The 21,256-nt window shown below is 37.9% G+C and overlaps 1 protein-coding gene across 1 annotated transcript in view; it reads right to left on the bottom strand.

Annotated features, from left to right (window-relative positions):
* The window catches only part of TTC29 (tetratricopeptide repeat domain 29), a 111,494-nt gene extending 91,829 nt beyond the window's left edge, over nucleotides 1-19,665 (bottom strand). The window contains exons 1-4 of the mRNA XM_026042654.1: nucleotides 19,615-19,665; nucleotides 18,243-18,339; nucleotides 14,913-14,996; nucleotides 887-1,110 (exon numbers count right to left, since the gene is read on the bottom strand). Of these exons, the coding sequence (XP_025898439.1) occupies nucleotides 887-1,110; nucleotides 14,913-14,996; nucleotides 18,243-18,334 (400 nt within the window). The 5' untranslated portion in view covers nucleotides 18,335-18,339; nucleotides 19,615-19,665. The remainder of the gene's footprint in view (nucleotides 1-886; nucleotides 1,111-14,912; nucleotides 14,997-18,242; nucleotides 18,340-19,614) is intronic.
* Nucleotides 19,666-21,256: the final 1,591 nt, after the last annotated feature.

Raw genomic sequence — 21,256 nt, 5'->3', positions numbered from 1 at the left:
ATTAAAGACCGACAGCTTAGGGTTCTCATAGGGAATATAAAATAAATGTTTTAAATCAGTGACGGCAAAGCTCTTCTTTATTCTTTGTTAAAATGAAGTTATCCATTTCCAAAGTTCAGACAAAAAGTTCAGGTCCTAAACTCATAAGCTTAGATTTCCATTCTTGTCATGATCAAAATATAACATGAAACACGACACCTATAATGAAATAGCCTCTGCTGCAAAATAAGATTTTGTAAGAGCTTTATCTGCCTCCATTCCTACAATTATTCCAAAGGAGAAAGACAGAGTATGTTAGGTTACTATTTATAGTGAAAGGAAATGATAAATGTAAGAGTTTAGTAATGGATATTCAGTAGAAGAAAATACAGTAATTCGGAGTTATGTCTTCACTAATATCTAGTAATTCACAGGTGGCAAGTTACATCTGTGTGCTGCATTTCACTTGACATGTTCACAATCCTTTTAAAGTCGGTCACAAATCCAAACATAGTTAGCAGACAGGGTATTTAATAAAAACAGATTTATAAAACTATTACTGCATGAAACAACATTTCACCTATTAAATTTTTCTACTCCAAATCAATAGAGGAAGAAAGATAATAAATAATGAAACTATAAGACAATAATTGAGACGTTATCAGAACTATAAATATATCAAGCATTTCCAGTGATATCATAATGCACTCTGGATATTTTCCCCCTTTTATTTCCCAGACCCTCTCCCGGTATCTGCAGTTCCTCATCATTTATCCTATAAATACAGCTCAGCTGACTAAGGCTGAAAAGCGCTGGGATGCAGTAGCGCTTCCAATTCGTACATGAAACAGTTTGGAAGCTTCCCCGAGGCACCGGCGGCTGCGGCCCCCGTCAGCCCCGCGTTTACCTGCTCGCTGCGCGGCCTCGGCCCTGGTCAGGAAGTGGTAAAGCTGATCCAGCTTATCAGGCTGCTCCTCCAGGGACTCCTGCTGCCATATGGCTGACCCAGGCCCCGCAGCCTCCCTCAAGGCATTCCACTTCTGTATCAGAGTGAAGAGCTCCGAGAAGGACTTGTGATAACCCTGTCGCAGCATGTCTATGCAGATGTTCTTCTTGTATGAATTCCTGCAACTGGGAATAAGAAAGGGGGATTTCAAGCCTTTCAGCCTGCATTCTGTTCTCCACCTTACTAAATAAGTGCTGATACTAAAGCAGTTTTCAAGAAGAGACCTCTGCAGCTCACCCGTGGAGAAGGGCTATTTTCTCCCCTACTGAAAAAACATTCTGTTAATGTATGATTAAGGAGGTCCCACCCTAGGGAAGTAAATATAGAAACAGTGAGTCAATACCCATATACATATTGCAAACATGTTAAAAATACACCAGTATCATTCAACCCGGCCAAGTAGACTGAGTGAATGGGGGATTGGGAGAAAGGATGTTAACATTAGTTTATGGAAACACAATAAAAATCTTAGTTTGCTTTAAAACAGTGAACAGGGAAAAATGAAGCACATTCTGCATGCCAAAACAATGTATATGTTAAGTAGTTTTGCTAGAGGTTATGATGGCTTGGTTTAAAACGTCAGACAAATGCTATGCCAGAAACACAAGCATTACATATTATTTTGCTTCTGTTTAGCATATAACTTCAGCTGGGATTGGTATACTGATACAGAAGTTTGATGATTCTCCCCAATTTTAAAATCCAGTGATATTTCCACAGAGCTACAATGATAAATTTATATCAAAGTTATATCATTCATAAACACTGATGAGATGTACATATCAAAAAGATGCATGATTAAATATTCTCAAGAGGTAATAGATCTTTTGAGGCAGTATTTCTGGAAATAACCCAAGTATTTCTTCCACATGGCACGAAGCAATCATTGCATTCCGTCCTGGAACAAGCTACGAGTCCGGTGGGACCGCTTGTGACGCACATATGTAAAGGTTTGCGGAATTGGGTGTCCTGCGTGAGAAAGCAAACCCCTGCTCCAGTAACATGGTAACGACCCAGATGTGCTCATTTTATTTTGCAATTTCTATTCAAGTTTTGGAAAAAAAAAATAGAAATGGTATTTGTGGATTTAACTGCAAATTCTCGGAGACTTTAAAAGAAAAACAGAATTTTGAAAACTGAGATTTACAGCACATGTATACAATAAATTCAGACGGACCGCATTCTAAACAAAAACCTAATCTCTCTAATGAGACTAATGCTTCTAGTTTAAAAAGAGCTACTGCAATTCTTGAACATGGAAATGGTGCAAACAACATCTTAGCTAGGTGTCCATGGAATAACCAATGAGATTTCATAAGGAAATATACCATGCTGTTTATTTCATATTTCATACCATTAAAATAAAATCTACTATTACACAGATGCAGGGGAATCCTGCATATGTATCTTTCTTACATGAAATTTCTATTGCACAGTTGAACAGAAAAAATATTACACAATTCTAAGAGATACATGACATGATTCAGGCTAGACAGCATTGGATTTATTTTTAATACATAAATAGGTGTTTTTCAAGACTGAAAAACTCACATTATACCTGCACACAAGGGAAGATGTATGACCATTTTGTACCAGTAAACATTTGCAACGTTTCTTTGCTAAAAGCAAATGAGAAATACCTTCAAACATTTAAGATTTAATTTGTCAGAATATGCTATAAATAGAATATATCAGATTCAAGATATACTGCTTCAAAATATTAGGAAGATATTACATTAACATATTGTATGTATTCTCCATCCTTTCTTTTTTTTACATTTTTATTCAACTAAAGGGAAGTTAACAAATAAAGGTAAAAATTTCTACCAACTTACAAAGGCCTAATACCGAAATCTATGGTAATATAACTCAAAGTGGTAGAAACACAGTTTGGATAGCTTACATAGATACACATTTATCTACTCATCTAATGTGGGGTGTGTGTGTGTGTATATATATATATATGTATATGTGTGTGTATATATATACACACACACATATATTAACATGTGTACGTACATATATTAGGTGAATAGATATATTAGCAAAAAGTATGTTAAAACATTATAAAAATTGCTTATCAAATATCATTTAGTTACATTTAGTTACCAACATTTATATAAACAGAAAAACCTGTGTCCATGTAACATATTTGCTGCAGATCCGTGTATTCTAGCACATTTTCCCCACAAACAGTTGAATATTGTCAATTACTTACATATGCATTTACATACAGAAAAATCAGACAGCTTTAAAATGAACGTTTCACCATTGTTTTAATAAAAGCCAATGTCAATTATCAAAGAAATTGAGGTAAGGCTGAAATAAGCATATAGTACAGGTCACATCTTTTTCTCAGGCAAGGATATGAATTGCGTTCATAAGAGGTCAATAACTGTCTGCTGTAAATATTCAAATTTTAGAGATAAGATAAAAGCTATTTTTAAAAGTTTAATTAAAAATAGAAAAATACCTGAAGAGTAAAATATTACATTTGTATTGTTATGTTAGTGTTATATGTAAGTCATAAGTGACTTATCATACATGAGGGATAAAACAGGGAGAGGCTTCAATGATACTATAGAGATGAATGATTATTAGTGTGACCCACGAGCTCGACACTGCAACAAATTCTGAAATTGCTTTAACTATCAAAGGGCTTCTAGCAGCATTATTTTTCCACCAACAGTGCTTTCAGAAAGAGGAGCGATAGGTGACAGAATCAAACTTTTCACTGCATCTTCAAACAAGCTGTAACTGCTCCGAGCAAGCGCTTGTCTTTATGCATATTGCATCTTTATAATACCAAGCAATATGTAATCAGAGAACTGCCATGGAATGACTCATATTTTATATAAGTGAAGATTATTTTATTCCTAATATCAATATCAAAAACTGATTATTAAATGCACATAATTTATTTTCTAAAAACCACTAACTTTCACTCGAAACCTCTACCGCATTAATAAACCTCTTGAATCGTACCACGCAGCACAGTAATTAATACATACTATTAAGCGGGTGTGTTTATTTTTCTACAGCGTGTCCAGGCCAGTTTGAGGTTTCCTTTGAACAATCGGGCTGCTTCGAGGAGGGGAACGGGCAAAGAGCCGCTGCCTCCTCGCTAAGGCCAAGAGGTTCAGCCAAGAGGTTCAGCCAAGAGGTTCAGCGGTCTCTGGGGGCATCTCCTGGAGAGGCGCAGAACTGCAGCGGGCCCGGCCGAACCTGCGGCGGGCCCGGCCCCGAGCTGCGGCGGGCCCGGCCGAGGGAGGGCAGCGGGCCTGGGGCCGCCCCGGTGCCCAGCGCGCACCCCGGTGCCCCGCTCGCACCCCACTGCGGTGCCCAGACAGGCCGGCCTCTCCCAGCCCTGCCGTGCCTGCGAGCAGGAGCTTTTAGAAACGCTCTTGGAAAAGCATCATCTTTTCATGAAATATAGGACACAGATAAGTATTTATCATTACACTTGAAACAAAGGGACTGATTCATGTGGTCCTACTCTAAAGCAATGGTTTTAAGGTTTTGTTTGTTTGTTTTTATATCTGTTAATTTCAACAGCTGAAGGACACAATTCTTAACACCACACAGGTAATGCTAGGAGTTTTCTGTTCATCTGACTCCACGTTCACCTCTGCCTGCTCGATGTAACCAGACGTTTGTGCACACAGGCTGCCTAGAACAGCGACAAGGGGGTTTGTGTAGTGGCCAGGATGTCACAGCACGAGGGGCACTAAAATTCTGCTTGAATGTGAGAATGAAATCAGAACATTTTTCAGTACAAAATAAACAAACACCAAAAGCTGAAGTTACCATTTTAGTGCTACCATAGGCAGGGTTTTCATGTAGGTTTTAGCAACCACTGAGCGTGGATCTGGGAGCTCCTGCTGTTAACATACTAGGTACTTCAAATATACCTGGATATTGCTACAGGCATTTTACTTTTCTTACACCATACAGCTACTTGTATAATTTTCTTATACATGTTTCTTTCATTATTATTATTCTAGCAACACCTCCAGTCATACAGAGGAATTTGCCTCAGCACAAAAGTGTGATTCTAATCCTTCTTCACCAGTATGAAAATGAGAAATATTGATCTCTGCATTGTATTTTCCAGAATCCTAAGCAAATCTTGGTGATCAGTGACCAGTGCCATCTCACCTTCCTTTTAACTCCAAATCCCATGCAACAAGGCTATCCTTGCATTGAAAGGGAGGATAAAATAAAGCTGAAAGTCTTGCATTGCTATTTAAAATAATCAAAATAATCAATATAGCATAACAGAATTACTTGTCATGATCTTAATAATACATGCAAAAATCAGCATGGGTATGTTGGAAAAACAATGCTGCCATTTTCAGCAGAGACTATTTTTTTCGTATCGTTAGACTTTCTAAGACTAAGCAAGTACTGCAGGTTAATGCCAGCTGCTGATTCTTCTGCAAGTACATGTAACGATCCCATTTGTAAGGCTCCAAATGGCACGGACTCAGCAGTGATACAATTAAAATATTACAGTGTACTTGGAGTGTAAAATAATTATACTAAATATTATAATCCTTTAGAATATGACAATCCTTTAGAACAGTATTGAAATATGTTTCATCTATTTGGGTTTTCCTTCTGTTGTTCACAAGTAAATTGCCTGATAAATTATCACAAAATTAAGAAAAAAAATCATTTTTCCTGTATATTTCCTGTTTATAAAACTACAAGAAAATCAAAATTTTAAATGGAGCTTACATACAGTAAGCTACTTTGCACTTAACCTATGTGAAAACACACACAGCGTAAACAAGGAAATATCAGAATTGCCTCACTAAAATTTAAGTATGTGTATTAAGCAAAACCAAACAGACAAGACAGAACATTGCAAAGGCAATGCTATAGCCAGGCATGCTATAAGGGTTAAAACTTTTAGGGAGCTAATTCTGAGAATCAAAAGAGGAAAATTATTATTTAGTTATACCCAAACCTACCAAACAAATGATTTTGTAACATTTTTAATGACTAACATTAAAATGAAAAAAGTACTTCACTCAAGTACCTAGCTGCAAGGTAGGTATGTAACCCTAAAGTAGGAGTACTACAGCAATATATAGTCTAACTGCCTAAAGATGTATGGATTAACATAAGAAAGCTGAAAGATTTAACCTCTCTGACATTCAGAGATGCAGTGAGGTTACAGCGGTATAAAAATTGCCACTTGCAGCCACTTGCAGCCACTTGCAGCGTGGCAATCCACACAATCCTGTGTAAGGCTACAAACCACCAGAATTAGGGGCACACCTAATTTGAACATGTATCTGGGTAGCCCAAGTATCCACGTTCAGCGGACAAACATATCTGCTGGTGCCTTAGTAGGCTGCAGAGCCAAGCCCTCACCAGGCCAGTGTACTCAGCATATTTTCACCACATACTGCAACTGATACAAAGGTATTTAATTTATTCAGGCCACTGCCCCCTTTAATCCTAGCTTAAAGACTGCCTGCTTAAATGCTTTTAATAAAATATTTACTGGCTAGTAATATATTAAATTGTAGAATGTGGTAATCTCCTTAAATGAAAGATGTGAAAGTAAACTCCATTAAGTAGTAATAGCTTACACATTGGATTTCTTTGTTTCTAAAGCTGAGAATTAAGTGATTGGGGGGAGTGCCTGTGTATTGATTCCAAAATACAAACTTAAACTGGCTAATCTCCCAATACAAAAAGCATACATTTCCTTCAATCAAACTCTTAAATGTTATAAAAAGAATTCCATACTGAAAAACATTGCATTTTAAGTTGCATTTAATATTAGAGAGAAGAAGGTGTCCCTGGAACTACTTTGGTAAAAATTCATTTAATTCTAAGTATGAAACTGTTTATGAATCAATCTATTCAAAACTATTGATGGAAAGCTGATAATAAAGTGTATCAGAAAATATACAGCCAGTTTATAGTGTATACTTTATCAATACATAGGTACAAAAACTGTCAGCATAAGTAATTGCAGTCTACAACTGTAGTCAAACAACACAATCAAAAGCGGATGTATAACCTGTCAGTAAAATCCTGCAGCGAACATATATTTTGGTCTCTCTTCCTTTTGTTCAAAGCTACACTGCCACCTTAATACTACATAAAATGAAAAATTAATCAATTATAAACATCAAAGGATGACACTTAAAATGAATGTAAGTACTGGAATAATTAAGAATACTCATTAATACAGAAAATGGAAATGTACGTTTAGAAATAAACTCTTGGTACACTAAACATAAATGAAAGCTTTAAAAATAGATAAAAGTGCTACACATAAAAATGTTCTTTATACAACAGTGCACAAACACCTGTGATCATTACGCACTATTTTAAGCATAATTGGAAAAAAGATCATCTTCATTAATCTTTCAGCTTTCCTTTCTAAATTAATTGCATTCACTAACAAAAAGCAATTCCACCTACACTTTTATAGACTATCATTTTCAAAAGCAAAGTATTTATTATTTTCTAACATAATTTTACACACCGACACATGCTGCGAAATTTAAAAACTTTTCCTTTGACTTGCACAATATTGGACAAGGGTTCCAAGCTGTGAAGTTCCAGGCTCTTAGTCCATTAGATCATCTTTCAAATTAAGAGGAAAAATTAAGAATGACAGTTTTGTCTTACTGTATCTTCTCAAGCTGAAGCTATGGATTAGCATAAAGCACTCTAAAAGGCTATGCCTTTATTATCATGCTATTGCTAGGAACAATTCACACAGTATTTTTGCAATTGTTTATGATACCAGATTCAAGTCCCTACCAAAACTTACTCAACAGGCTAAGGATAAAAATGCCACACAGAGACTAACTGAAAGGGCAGAAAAGAGATTTTACACAGTTTCAAAGCAATCGCTGAGAGAAGGACTAGGAAGTCATCATTACAGCAAGGCAAACGAGACTGCCTTTTTGATTTCAGACTCGTTCTGTGTGTTGCAGAAGCCTCACCTCTGCAGATTCTTTCAGAAGGAAAAGTCTGTTGTGTACAGCCTGTGCATTATTGTCAGTACTAAATATTGTTGAACTATAGAGAAACAAAAGCACTCGAAAACTGTAAGACCAAACTTAGTAAAAACAACAAGTTATATAAAAAAGAAAAACTTCAGCTCACTGTGTTCTTCTTTATTAAAGAATGTCATGTATTTTATCTTTGCAAGAGTTTGATGAGTTTTTGCAAGTAAAATTCTGTTTCCTCTATACTTGCTAATAGTCATGAGAATCTGTAGTTTGCACCTTCCCATTAAAAATGCATTGTATTTTTTTGAAATTATTCACCCCGCCTTTTATCCAGATCATGTCTTTGAAAGGAGGAAGTAGATAATAAATGGAATAATTCATGATTTCCCATTAAATATGAAACTTTCTTTTGCAGAGTTTAGAAAATGAAGTTCTACATAATGTACAGAAGTTGATTAGAACTTTTTTTAACCTTTTCAAGAAAAACCTTTCACATTACACAAATGCACAGAGAAGTTTCTTCTGGAAAGGCAAACCATTCACTTTCCACACAGTTCTGTTCTTTAGATCACTGCCTCATTCTACTAAATCATATGTTTACCAGGCCTGAAATTCACACAGATTATTCTTTTTACCAAAAATATGTGTCTCTAAGTACTAAAGTCTCTTTTTTAAAGTTTTTTTTTTTTTAATTTGAATTCTGATCATGACAAGCAAGATTTTTAGGAATTATTCAAACAGAAAAAAATACATATTTAAATAATATTGTGAAAGCAATAGCAAAGAAATTTAAAATTTATCTATCTGTTCAATAAGTAACTTGTGCCATTTCCCTCTACACAAGTATCACATCAGCTGGGAGTTTGGGACAGAGAGCCTTAATTTAATATTTCTTTTATTATGAAAGGATACTTTTTGTTTTTGATTTTCCTTTCTCTCTATTTTTTTATATTAAAAACTGAAAAAGTATCTTTGTAAAATGTACATGAGTTGACACAAGTTTCTACCAGTTCTAAACCCCAGTAATGTAACCAAAGAGGGCCACAAGGTGTTTGTGGATCACATCCAGAGACCGACATCAGCAAAATCTTTGTAGGGCCTGAATATGAAAGCCAGGGAGCAGCTGCCTTTGTGCTCTCTTGTACTGCTGTGTCCTTCTTTAGCTCCCTGGAGCTCTCCTCTCTCCCTCCACTGTGCACAGAAGCGGAAGCAGCCTGAATCTGTGTATCACTAGAGCTGTGCAATCAAGGGCTGAAATACCCCAAGAAAGCAGAACACTCCCTACACCTCAGCTGATGCGGATCTCAAACCGCCTTTTGCAAGCTTTCTTGCAATAGCAGTTGCACCTCCTCCTTCTTTGCCTTAACTCCACACAAAAAACATGGTTTTCCCAGCCCTTGTCCTCAGTGGCACCCCTATCCCTTGGGATCTTCACATTATATAGATCTACCTCCTAATGAATTCTGTGGGGGAAGCCCCACATGCAAACAGAACCCATCCTACAACACAAAATTCCCAAACCTAACTGGACATTATCATCCATGTCCAAAATGGTAACTGTCCTGTGAAGATCTCCGATTACCAATCTCCTGTGAAGATCTCAGGTAAAGAACCAACCAAGCTCGCCAATGCACAGAATATCCCAAACTATTTGTTGAGAAAAAGATCCCACGGGTCATCTATGAAGTTACGTTGATTGACTTAACAGAGGGCATGAAAATCATGAAGTTCAAGTTTTATTCTTTCAAAAGCTCATAATATAGGGGCCATGTTTACTATTTACCTTCCTTCAAATTAATACAAAGGCGTTTCATAAAACATGGAGGTGCTGAGGAATGATTCCAAAATTTGAAGGTCCCACACAGCTTTCTGGAGAATTCCAACATCATAATTCATTGGAAAAAGCAAAGCAGAATATCTTTTATTTTTACTTCAAGTCCCTACTTTTTAGAAATAAACCCTAGAATTTAAAGGACATCATTCTCTACAGATGACCGTGCTCTGTATAAAAAAGCTGCAGAACATAGCAATTCTTTCATCTTCCCAAATTAAGTGCTGCAGAAATTTGTGCAGAGACCCACCTTTACACAAGCTGCAAAGTAGTTTAATAACTGATCTTGCTGCTGTTATTTGAGCTAGCAGTCATATTGCTCTGGGGTTATGCTGGAGAAAGAAAGCCTCTGCCTCTTTGTGCTCAAGATAACCTTTAAATGGACCAGTCTTCTTGTAAAACCTAGCAGAATAACCCCTAGATCTCAAAAACATCCAGTTATACATATAAATTATATATATTTATACATACACACACACACACACACACAATCACAACGATCACGTCTCCTGTCTGGACAACTCTGATGAGGGTATGTCTTTACTGATCAATTTATCACCATAGGCTTTCCATAACACATTGACCCACCTCCTCACAAGAGGGATAACACAAGTACAATGTGAGAGAAACAGGTACTTCAAAAGTATTATTCACCTTATTGTAAAGTAGTTGTTTTTGCAAACATACCTCAGCCTTTCTTTATATATTATTTAGATGTCAAGACTACATGACTACAAGTGAGTCTAGAGAGAAGACATTTGGAAGATTCTTAAGCTCCTTCTTTGACTCACAGAAATAAAACTAGTAAGATCAGCAATGAAATATCTTTGCATTGCTACTAACTGAAACTGTTCCTCTCATGAGAAAGATTTTCAAGTCTCTCTTTCTAGTCTTTACATCTTCTTTGCATGGTTTGAGTGTATTGAGAAGAACTTTTGCTTCATCATTCTGACCCTGAAGAAAGAAGATTAGGAAGCAGGAATGACATTATCCAATTCTGGTAATTTGGTATTCTACGTGGTAACCTAAATACCATTCTAGACTCCAATCTCATTTGAAGGTTCAGTTCTTGAATCAAGATTTTAATGAAAATCACCTTACTTCACACTTCATTATGAGTTTTGTAACTCTGAGAACAGTCATAAGGGTAATTTTCAATTTTTACTGTATCTGATTTTGAGCCATTAATAATTTCACAGAATCAAGAATAGAAACCATCATGGAAAGCAGACTGACTGGAAGCCAGTGAAGTCAACCAACTTCTCTGTAAGCTTATACAAATCTAAGTGTGTGGCAAGAAGGCTGTCACATTCTGCATTAAGAGGAATTGCTTCCACTTCCAACTTTTTGTTTAACACTTCTGATTTCAAGTTGTGGTCTTAGCAAAGGAAAGAAATCCAGAATAAATGAAAGGGGGGGAAAAAAACAGTAAAGCAACATCAAGTTTCAATATAAAGTACTATCTTTGTCTAGTAATTGTTTTCCTCTTCTATCATATTTGACTAGGTCAAGAATTTTATAAAGGAAAAAAAATCCAAAGTCTCTGCATTTTTCCAGATAGATGATATTATAACTCAAATCCACTTAAAGGCATTATTCTCATTTGCTTAAGTTTGGAATAGGATACAGTAATTAGAAGGATAACTGCAATATTTACATCTTAATTTTACATAATATTGTTAAGCAAATGATTTTAGGAAACGATTTCGAAGAACACTGCAGTTTCCATAAGTGTGCTACTAACCATAAGATTCTTTTCAAACCATAATACAATAATATCTCCCTAACATATAACGAAAAAACAAAGGGTTTACAACGTTAAGCAGGAGTATTACTATGAGATTTTTTCTTGACAAAATAATGAATTTACGCAATGATTACTCTCCATATCAGCAAACTGTTTGAAAATGTTTTCCTTTTTAAATGGTACCATAATCAATCTAATCCTACTAGCCATGTTTTTGGTATGCTCGTCACCTTTTCTAACCAGAAATTCCTCAGATCCTTCCCCTCAGCATGATGTACCAGTTTTACAGAACAGAGGGTGCAAGACTCGTGACACCTAACCTGAGAATCCCTGCATCCATACATGCTAACACCACTGAATATGTATTTTAAAATGTAGTACCACTGACCTGCATGTGCATAATTGCTGTCAGCAGCAACAGAATATTATTTACTTTGGTTAAGTAAAAAAAGTAAACTTCCATTAAAAATATTGATAACCTGATTTGTTAACTCTATGACATTATCACACTGCTTAAAACTGTTTGCTTTCTACTCCAATTTCAAAACATTCTTCATGACAATTACTAGTCCTGAGGGAAAGAAATCTTGATCGTATGTTATTTAGAATTTGTACAAAATTTATATAGGCAACAAGTTATTTTTGTAGCACAAGAGAAATACTCCATCCTCTTATATAGAAATGTAATCATCTACTTTGGGGAGGTAAAAATTATTTTAAAAACACACAGCAGATTGCAAACCATTTCTCACACTTTTTTAATAAAAAGCATCTATTGCATGCTGAGGCATTCAAAGCATAACATTGATTTCAGTGAGATCATTTACAGTTGTATCTTTGCCTTATTTTATAAATTGATTTAAAATTACATTTGATGCATTTGAGGCTTTGCATAACTCTCTTAGCCTAGTACTAATAAAGCTGTGTAGCTGCTAGTTTGTTAGCATTTTTTTCTTTTTTTTATGCTACAGAAATTTTGTACCTCCAGAGTTGTTATTATTAACAATTATTCAAAGAATAATTAAAGCATTAGAATAATTAGAACACACATATAACCTTTCAAAAGATGTACTTAAAACATTCAGCCCAAGATAAACCAGAATACATACGGTAGTTCAGTTTTAATTTCTGAAAAGGCTTTGATAACTCTGAAAATCTTATGAACTCATATAGTATTTTGAAAATATTATGAAACATGAAGAAAACTGTTACAATGGAACTCCTCTGTCTATATAATGTAGATCAGACAATAAAAATCCCTCTTCATTGTAGATTTCTATGCTATTTTTCTTTTTAAAATCAGTGTGTGGAGTTTGCAGGAAAAGGAAAGTTTTACCATATTTTTTTTTCTGCCCCCCCCCCCCCCCCCCCCTTTTTTTTCTTAATTTAAAACATACAGTAAAAGGTTGACCTGGTCAAAATAGAGCAGCAAAATGCACCTGGAAGCTCTAAGGCCTTCCTAAAATAACAGTGACTTCCTGTATAACCACAGGGAAAACACATCTGTCCGTGGCATGGTGAGCACACTGTGGAGATCCACTGGAGCGACAGACAGAAAGAGCTTTTCTTCACTGGTAAGGAAAGTCAACCTGCAGCGACTGTAGCCTGCCAGCTCCTGCAGAACACGGGTGACGATGAAGGAATACATTATTCCTGTGCTTGCTCACCACTGTGATTTAGTGCTTCTCCCCACTTCGCAGGGATTTGACGCTACCCGTACTGCGCCCAGGACCCTTTGACAAAAGAATTTGCTGGGGACAGATCTGTTTCTGAAATCAGTCCAGTTCATGGAGACTGACGGGTGTGCAACCCAGGTTCAGCTCCCCTCCCTGTAGCTGGGGTCATGCGAAGCAGCTACTGCGGCCAGCATGATTAGTGTGACGACACGATGAGCACAGTAAGGTCCTACCAGAGGCAGGCCCTGACCCAACGACAATGCAGCGCTTCCCACCTCTCCTCCAGTTCATCTTCCCCCTGCTCTAAGGCTTCTCTCTCCCACACACTGTGGCCACCAAACCAGAATCTCCCAAAGAGAAACACTGAACAAAGTCCATTTGGCAACCTCTAGGAAGACAGTTAGAGAGGGTCCTGTGCAGGCCAATTATAAACCAATCTTCATTTAGGAACCATTGAACCAAAATTTAGTTCATCACCCTTCAACCTAACCCTAATTCAAATAAGAGCAGTAGGGCATGAATATACTTTGGACAATCTGCTCTTCTAGGCCACTGGACCAGATATATTACGATCTTCGTGCTGACAGTCTAATTCACATTAGCTTTATCACATCACCAACGTGAAAATAAAGATAAACCAGATGTATTCCAGTAGAAGAAAGCGCGCCTGCTGGCTGAGTGTTATAGGTTAGGCTTTTAGGACACTACACGAGTAACAACTCATATATGGTATTTCTACAGTAAGTCGTATGTTACTCATATGTAACTTGTACAGTAATTTGAATGTTAGTACATGAGTAACAACTTAAATTTGAGAATTTTCTATAATTCAGTTAAAGACTCACAAATGGTTTGAATGTATGTTCTTATGTTAAGGAAGGAGAAAAGGAAGCATGTTTTGCAAGAGATTGGCTAGCTGAGTTCCTGTCTGATTGACAGGAAATTTTTATGCTGGAAAGGTGATGTTGCAGTATTAATTGTTAAGGTGTCTAGAGCCCTTGTATATGCATTTTTTTATTATTATTTAAATATTGAAATAAATAAACCATCTCACTTAAGCTACCAGCATTCAGATTTGTTAGATACTTTCATTAATTTTGATGGTGCTGAACCAAGATATGTTAAAAGACTACAGGAAAATAAGTCAGTCCGTAGTCTCTTGTAACTTCTCAATGTAAATACCTCAGCTGTAAGAAATCAAAAGTTATCTAGACTGCTTTCATTCACCGGGTTTTTAAATAACTAATGGTGTATTAAACTTCCCTGCAGAAGACAGCATTTGGGCTTGGCTAAATAATAATTCAAGATTACAAGAACATGCATTTTTGTACACTAAACTTCAACCCCAGAGGAGATACACTAGAGGCTCAAAAAAAAAGTAAAAAAAAGGCACAAAAAGTATACAATTTCAACTACAGTTACTAACATAGTCTTAATGTTACAAACGTGATATAATATGTTGGTAAATATAAAAATTAATAAAGCCAAGGAGTTAAATACTTTGATATATTTAAGATATGGAGAAATGAATCATCATTATTTAATATCGACTTTAATTTTTAAATGCAAAATTCCACTAAAAAGGCTAGGGCCTAGGGAACTTTAAATTTAAATGATTACGATGACTAGAAACAAAGGAAACAATAAAGTTAGTGGATGTTAAAATGCCTCAAAAAAGCCAACTTACGCAGCAGCTTCTTGTTTTGACAGCCCTTTGATATTCTTCACCAAATAATCATCTATGCCATCTTTGTCTTTGATCAAATGAACCCTAAATTTAAATGAAAAAAATTAAAAGAAACACTGTGAGGTGGTGATATAGACTTTTGCAGCATGTATAATATATTAGCATTGCCAAGTGGAGTTAAACACTGAAATATTGACAAAGTAATGTAATAGACAGATTCTATAAACACATACAAGTTTTTTGTTTGTTTGTTTTTTAATTTTTTGGTCTGTAGCTGTTTTATATCTTTATTTTTGCAAGAATGCAGAGTTGATATCAGCTTTTAAAGACCTGATTATCCAAGAATTCTATCCAAACTGCAGGAAATTTTGTATTAGCTAAATCAATATTAACAGACTAAGCTATCCACATTCAACATTTTCTAAATCACAACCAGTACATTTTTGCATTTACAGTTAAGCACCAGAGTGGTCCGGTCTGTTCAGTATTTAACTCTCCAAATTAAAAAAGGCAAAAAAAACAAACCCAATTCATACATATTTTCCTTTGTGCAATGCAGCTTTACTCATCTTTCTACAATTCGAGCAGTATATTCCAAAAAGTGTCTCATTAATGTAGTAATCTGAAGCCTGCTATATTATTATTACAATAATAATCCTAAAAAACTTCAGGGTCCATGGAACTAATATTAAAATTTGAACTGTATGTCATTTCAGCTTTAATTTCAGCTATCATCTCTTCGCATCTCCACTGTGCTAATCAAACATATGCCCTGCATTCTAAGAAATAGCACACACTTACTGACCAGAAAGTAAATTTAAAGAGAATCTGATATTTCAACAGCAGAGAATTCTACCTTTATAAGTAATATAAATTTATTTAAAAAAAAAAAAAAAAAAGAGAGAGGGAGGGATTAACCAGGGATTATCTGGTTAATCACTCAAAGATAAAAGAAAGTCAACCTTAGCGTTGCACATAAATCTCTCTCCTTTCTCTGTGTTATGCTGCTGAATTTCTTTACAGGGATGAGAGTAAATGCCCCTCATAATGCCCCTTACAGCCCCAAGGATAACAAAAACTGCTGATTATAAAAATTAGTTGTAACAGATGTTACCATAAAATTTAGTATAATCAATATTAAAATTTCACATCAAACAGTTACAGTCTAGGAACATGTACAATGACATTAGGGTAATGAGAAGTTAACTATTGTATATCCTAAAATGATGCAAAATACATTCCAAGATGCTGTACACTTTTATCAGGTAACTGAAAAAAAATTTGGAAAAAAAAATTCTATAGCAAATCACAGAATTACATAAATACAAACTATTCAGTAGACAAAAAATAGCTGATCTTTATACCTTACCACTGCAAAAAGACCTTTTTCACATATTAAGAAGATAGAGACCACTTCATAAACGAAGAACAAAAGTTCCAAAAGTCCCAAACCAAAGTCAATGAGTCAAATAAAACTAGAATACTGAAAAGCCTGGTGCTTTCACCGTGGTTTCTCTATCTCCACAGAAATATTTCAATCATAATAATCAGAAAAAATCCTCCAGAATCATATACACTTTAAAAAAATAAAGGACAACTACTTTCAAGAAGAAAAATACGCAAGATCATAAACTTTCAAATCAATTACAGCTTATATAATATCTACACTATCCTGTGTTGGACTCACGAGATTACACAGTCAAGCAGCATAAAGAATTTAACAGAAATTACTGAATTACTGAAATAGTAAATACTTATTGCAAACCCTGGCTGATAGTATCAGTGATGTTAATGCTCAAGAAATTAGGCAACGTAGATTACAGTAGAAATTTCTCTCACTTCAATTATTATTCATAATGGCTTGTTATGTGCAATAGGAATTAAAAATAAGAAAATGATTTAATGTGAAAAATAGATACTGTGAGTTAGAATGGGCAGTGTTTCATAACAGAGAAACAAGGTAAAGACAACACTGTAAGACACACTGTTTTTCTTCTTCCAGAAGTTGTCACTTGCTTTTCCTAACTTATGTCAGCCTTACTTCCCCAGTGCTCCCATGATGACTCATACTACACTTCATAAATAGCTTATCTCACTATTTTCCTCACCTGTAAGTTGGATTCTATTTAATTTGAAATAATTCTCAACAAAAACAAATACATTTTAATCCAATGGGGAGATATAAAGATATAACCCCCGGTTAGCATTTAGCACCCATAACTGTCTCTCTTATACAGGAAAAAAAAGCAAATGATTTTTGCTAGACATAGATTTAATGATAAACTATGATACAGAGCATGAAGGACAAACGTAAACTGATTCTCTTAACTTCTGATTCCCACTCCATACTCTGTTTACATAGACCCAGGTTTTCTCAACATTCCCTGCTAAATAAACAGCAAAACTTGTCTTGCTCTAATCAACAGAGGTCTACAGCATGGTTCAGGCCATTACAGTCTCACATCTCTTTTTTGCAGGTGTATACAACTTCTCTGAGAACGATCTTCTGGAATATCAAGCTCCGCAAGCAAAAGAAAGAAAGAAAATAGTTCCAGGACAAATTTTTCAGCACTGTAATTACCAGAAAATAAGGTGGCATCATTGCACCTTCTTATTTTATCAAAGTGCAAGATGATGCCTATCAGTATGGGCCCCTCAGAAAGGCTGGGGCCAAGGATACCTTGTTACTTGATCCATGAGGCTTTTAAGCATAGACCAGTAACTCCTGAATTCTGACATGCTCTAGGCCTTCGAGCACAAGGGCTATGGAAAATACAAGAACTCAAAACAAAAACACACTCTGAAATCAAGGCAATTCCAGAAAAACTAGCATAAATTTTCAGGGTTACAATGAATATACTTGTTCTATTAAGTAGGGAGGCAGAGCAGTTACTGCGGAACCAGTGCTCATCTACAGAGACAAAAGTGTTTGGATGCAAAAAAAGGTGAGGAGAACTAAGTGCAACTGACTGGGTAGCCATGCAGGTGTGCACAGAGGAAAATGGCTTGGAAAAACTCTGCTATATTTCAGCTTAATCCTTGCAGTTTTTAAGTGCAGTATATTTTTTTCCCAAGTAACTTCCTATAGTTCTTGAAAGGGTTTTGGGGAAAAAAAAAAAAAGGATGAGTTATCTACCTTGCACATAATATATTCCCCCCCCCCTTTTTTTTTCAACATAACTTTAAAAAGTGAGCATTTCCTTGCCTTGATATTTTTCATTTTTAAATATTGCAGCAAACACATTTTTACCCCCTTGGGACAGCTGAAGCTTGGAATAGCTGAAGCTATTCATAGTAAAAACATTACTCCACAAGAAAAGAGGCACCTACCTTGCAAATTCTAATGCTGGGCAAACTGTTTGCTCTATGAAGGCAGGATGCACATGTGGCCTCTGTACGATCAGTGGAGGCAAAATATTCATTTTGTCTAAAGGAAACAAACAAAATTCACATTATTTGAAATCTTATCTTCACCACGATCCAATTATTTATCCTTCCCCGATGATTCCCAGTAGACTCCTTTGCACTTCCACTGCATCATGTGCAAAATTGGGCTCCAGTTCCACATCGACCTTTTCAGTCCTCAGCATTACTCACTAGGATACAATACACGGCAACGGTTATGATATTCTTTTCAATAACTTCCTTGATTTCGTCTGGTTGCTCTTGATTTGCAGGGTGGTAAGAATGAGGCTTGCATGTGATTCTGTATGCTTTCCCAAGCTATTGAGGTCTCAAGTATAAATAGTTTTTTTTATTATTAAATTAATAAATAAAGCAAAGAAATGACTGATCATGTGGTGCAACAACAGGCATTATATTAACATTCAAAATAATAATTGTAATAATAACAATGATTTTAAAAAAATCTAAGTAGTGCTGTACTTCTAACAGTATTTTAGTTAGAAATAAAGCAGAAAAGCCTGCTGTTATGCAGAATAGCCTAGCTTGTCATTTTGAAACACATAAATGCTACTAAGACTTTTTTGTCATATAGAGCTACTGTGTTTTTCCCCAAGTATTCAGTCTACACTTCGTACCATTTGAGTTTTAGCTGCCAGTTCCTTCATTTTGCATGTCTGTGATCTGAGGACGTTAGCAGCAGGTGCACCCTTACTTTTAAATTTGGTTTAATGTAGGTATTGCATGCCCTGCTGGTAGGCCTCAAGGCACAAACTTTTAATAGGGACGGGAAAACAGAATAAAAAAAGTGGAGGGGGAGGTTAACTATTTGTTACTTTTAGAAAAGGAAATTTATTTTGCAGGAATGATTGATACCAATCAATTTGATACTGAACTACATTGAAAGGCAAACACAGTATCTTATATGTTAGTATATTTAACACTAATGGTAACATTTGCTGCAGAAGAGAAAATATTACCTATAAATAAGTCACTTCACAACTGGAGTCAACATTTTTATGCAAATGTGTCACAGAAAAAAAAATAGAAGGCAACAGGTAATTAATCGCTACCAAAGATTATACCTATTATAGAGAATGACCAGTTTGTATCCAGAAGCAATATAGAAAAGGAATTAACTTCTTTGGAAGATGCTGTTCAACAAGAAAGGGTAATAGAAGTTAGGCACAAAGGCAAGACACAAGCTGCAAAACCATCTGCGAGCGTCTTGCTGCGAAAGCTTCAGCACAGCACGCGCCAGGTTCCCCCACACAGCAAGCGAGCACGCCGAGCCACACACCTGTGCACAGGCACTAGGCACACGCGCAGGATCCTCCCGGCCAGAGCCTTACAAAGATCAAAACTACCCCCCTGGCTTCTATTTCACAGCTGAAGTTCGCTTCGGTTGAATAACTACTTCATTTTGATTTTGCAGGTGGAGGGCTGTTCCGCATCGACGTGGATGGCGTTTCCCTTGCTTGCCTGCGCACTCACAGCAGCCCGCGCGCACCACGGGCAGCAGCCCTCGCGCGCAGCTCACCGGCCACGAGCAGCGCCGAGCAACCACCACCTGCGCGCGCCCAACGGCCATTTAACCGCCACCTAACGGTCGCCTGGCGTGCCCAACGGCCGCTCAACCGCCGCCTAATGGCCGCCCCGCACGCCCAACGGTCGCTCAACCGCCGCCCAGCGGCCGCCCTGCGCGCCCAACGGCCGTTCAACCGCCGCCCAACGGCCGCCCCGCGCGCCCAACGGCCCTTTAACGGCTGCCGCCGCGGCGCGCGCAGGGGCAGGCACGCCGCACGTCCCGTTTTCCCCCTTTACACCCCAAAACCAGCGTTGTGCCCGGGTGCCCCCCGCGCAGCCGTTAGCCCCGCGGGGCGCCAGCCCCTCACCGTGCGGCGCGGCGCCGCGGGGCCCGGCCATGCTCCGCCGCCGCCGCCGCCGGGGCCGCCTCGGCGGGACGCCCGCGGGCGCGCCATGGCAACCGGCCGGGCGGGCCGAGAGGCGGCGGCCGGGGCCGAGAGGCGGGCGCCGGGCGGGCCCGGGGCGCCGCGGTGCGCGAGGCGCGGAGCAGCCGAGCGGGCGGGTGGGAGGACCGCGCCCCGCGCTCGCCGCTGGGCCAGGGCTGCGGGCGGCCCCGGGCCCCTCGCGGGCGGCAGGGAGCGCAGCCCGCCCGCCGGCCTGCGGCGGCGCAGCGCGGAGGGAAGCGCTCGCCTCAAGGCCGTATCAACTCCACGGTGTGAGAGCCTGGGAGAAATAAACAGGGAAAAGGCACAAATGAGCTTTGGGTGTCATAATGATAAAGAAACCGCATTACAGATGCTCAAGAACACAACAAGTAGAGATTTTCCAGGAGCCAGTATTCTGCTGTTGGAAACCTGACATTGGCAGGAGAGGTCATTTTTAGCCGATATTTAACCTGGCTGTTGATAAAACTGGCTGTGAAACTTGGAATGTCAAAATCAATGGTTATAATGTATTTTGGAAGGATCAAGTGGACAGAAAGCACTTGATGAAGAAGGGCATTCCCTGTGCTGAGCTGATGGCAACGGGAAGCAGATGATGCTGAGTGTTCATGGGTCGGTGGCCTAGCGGATAAGCCAGGAGCTGACAGGGTGCTTGCCTGCTATCGAGTCACACTAGCGAGCAGCACGACCTGTGCCTCCCCCGTCTGCAGCATGGAGCGGAGATGGGGCTGCACGGAGGCGTCCTGCACGTGACTGACACGCCGCAGGTCCCGGCCTGCCAGTGTTAAAATGTCCTTGGGATCTGAAAATACCATAAAAGCAGATTTCCTCACTCAGAAAGGGTCGCATCAGCACAGAGGAATCCTGTATTAGACCTCATCCTGACAGATAAAAAGGAATTGATCACGGAACTAAGAATTAACCGCAGCTTAGGTATAAGTGATTGCGATTTGACCACATTTGTTATGTGCA

Source organism: Nothoprocta perdicaria, unplaced genomic scaffold (assembly GCF_003342845.1).
Source record: "Nothoprocta perdicaria isolate Ctin4 unplaced genomic scaffold, notPer1 scaffold_31, whole genome shotgun sequence".
In the NCBI taxonomy this organism is placed as follows: Eukaryota; Metazoa; Chordata; class Aves; order Tinamiformes; family Tinamidae; genus Nothoprocta; species Nothoprocta perdicaria.
Note: the sequence above shows the minus strand (reverse complement) of the source record. Positions and strands in the feature narration are given on the sequence as shown.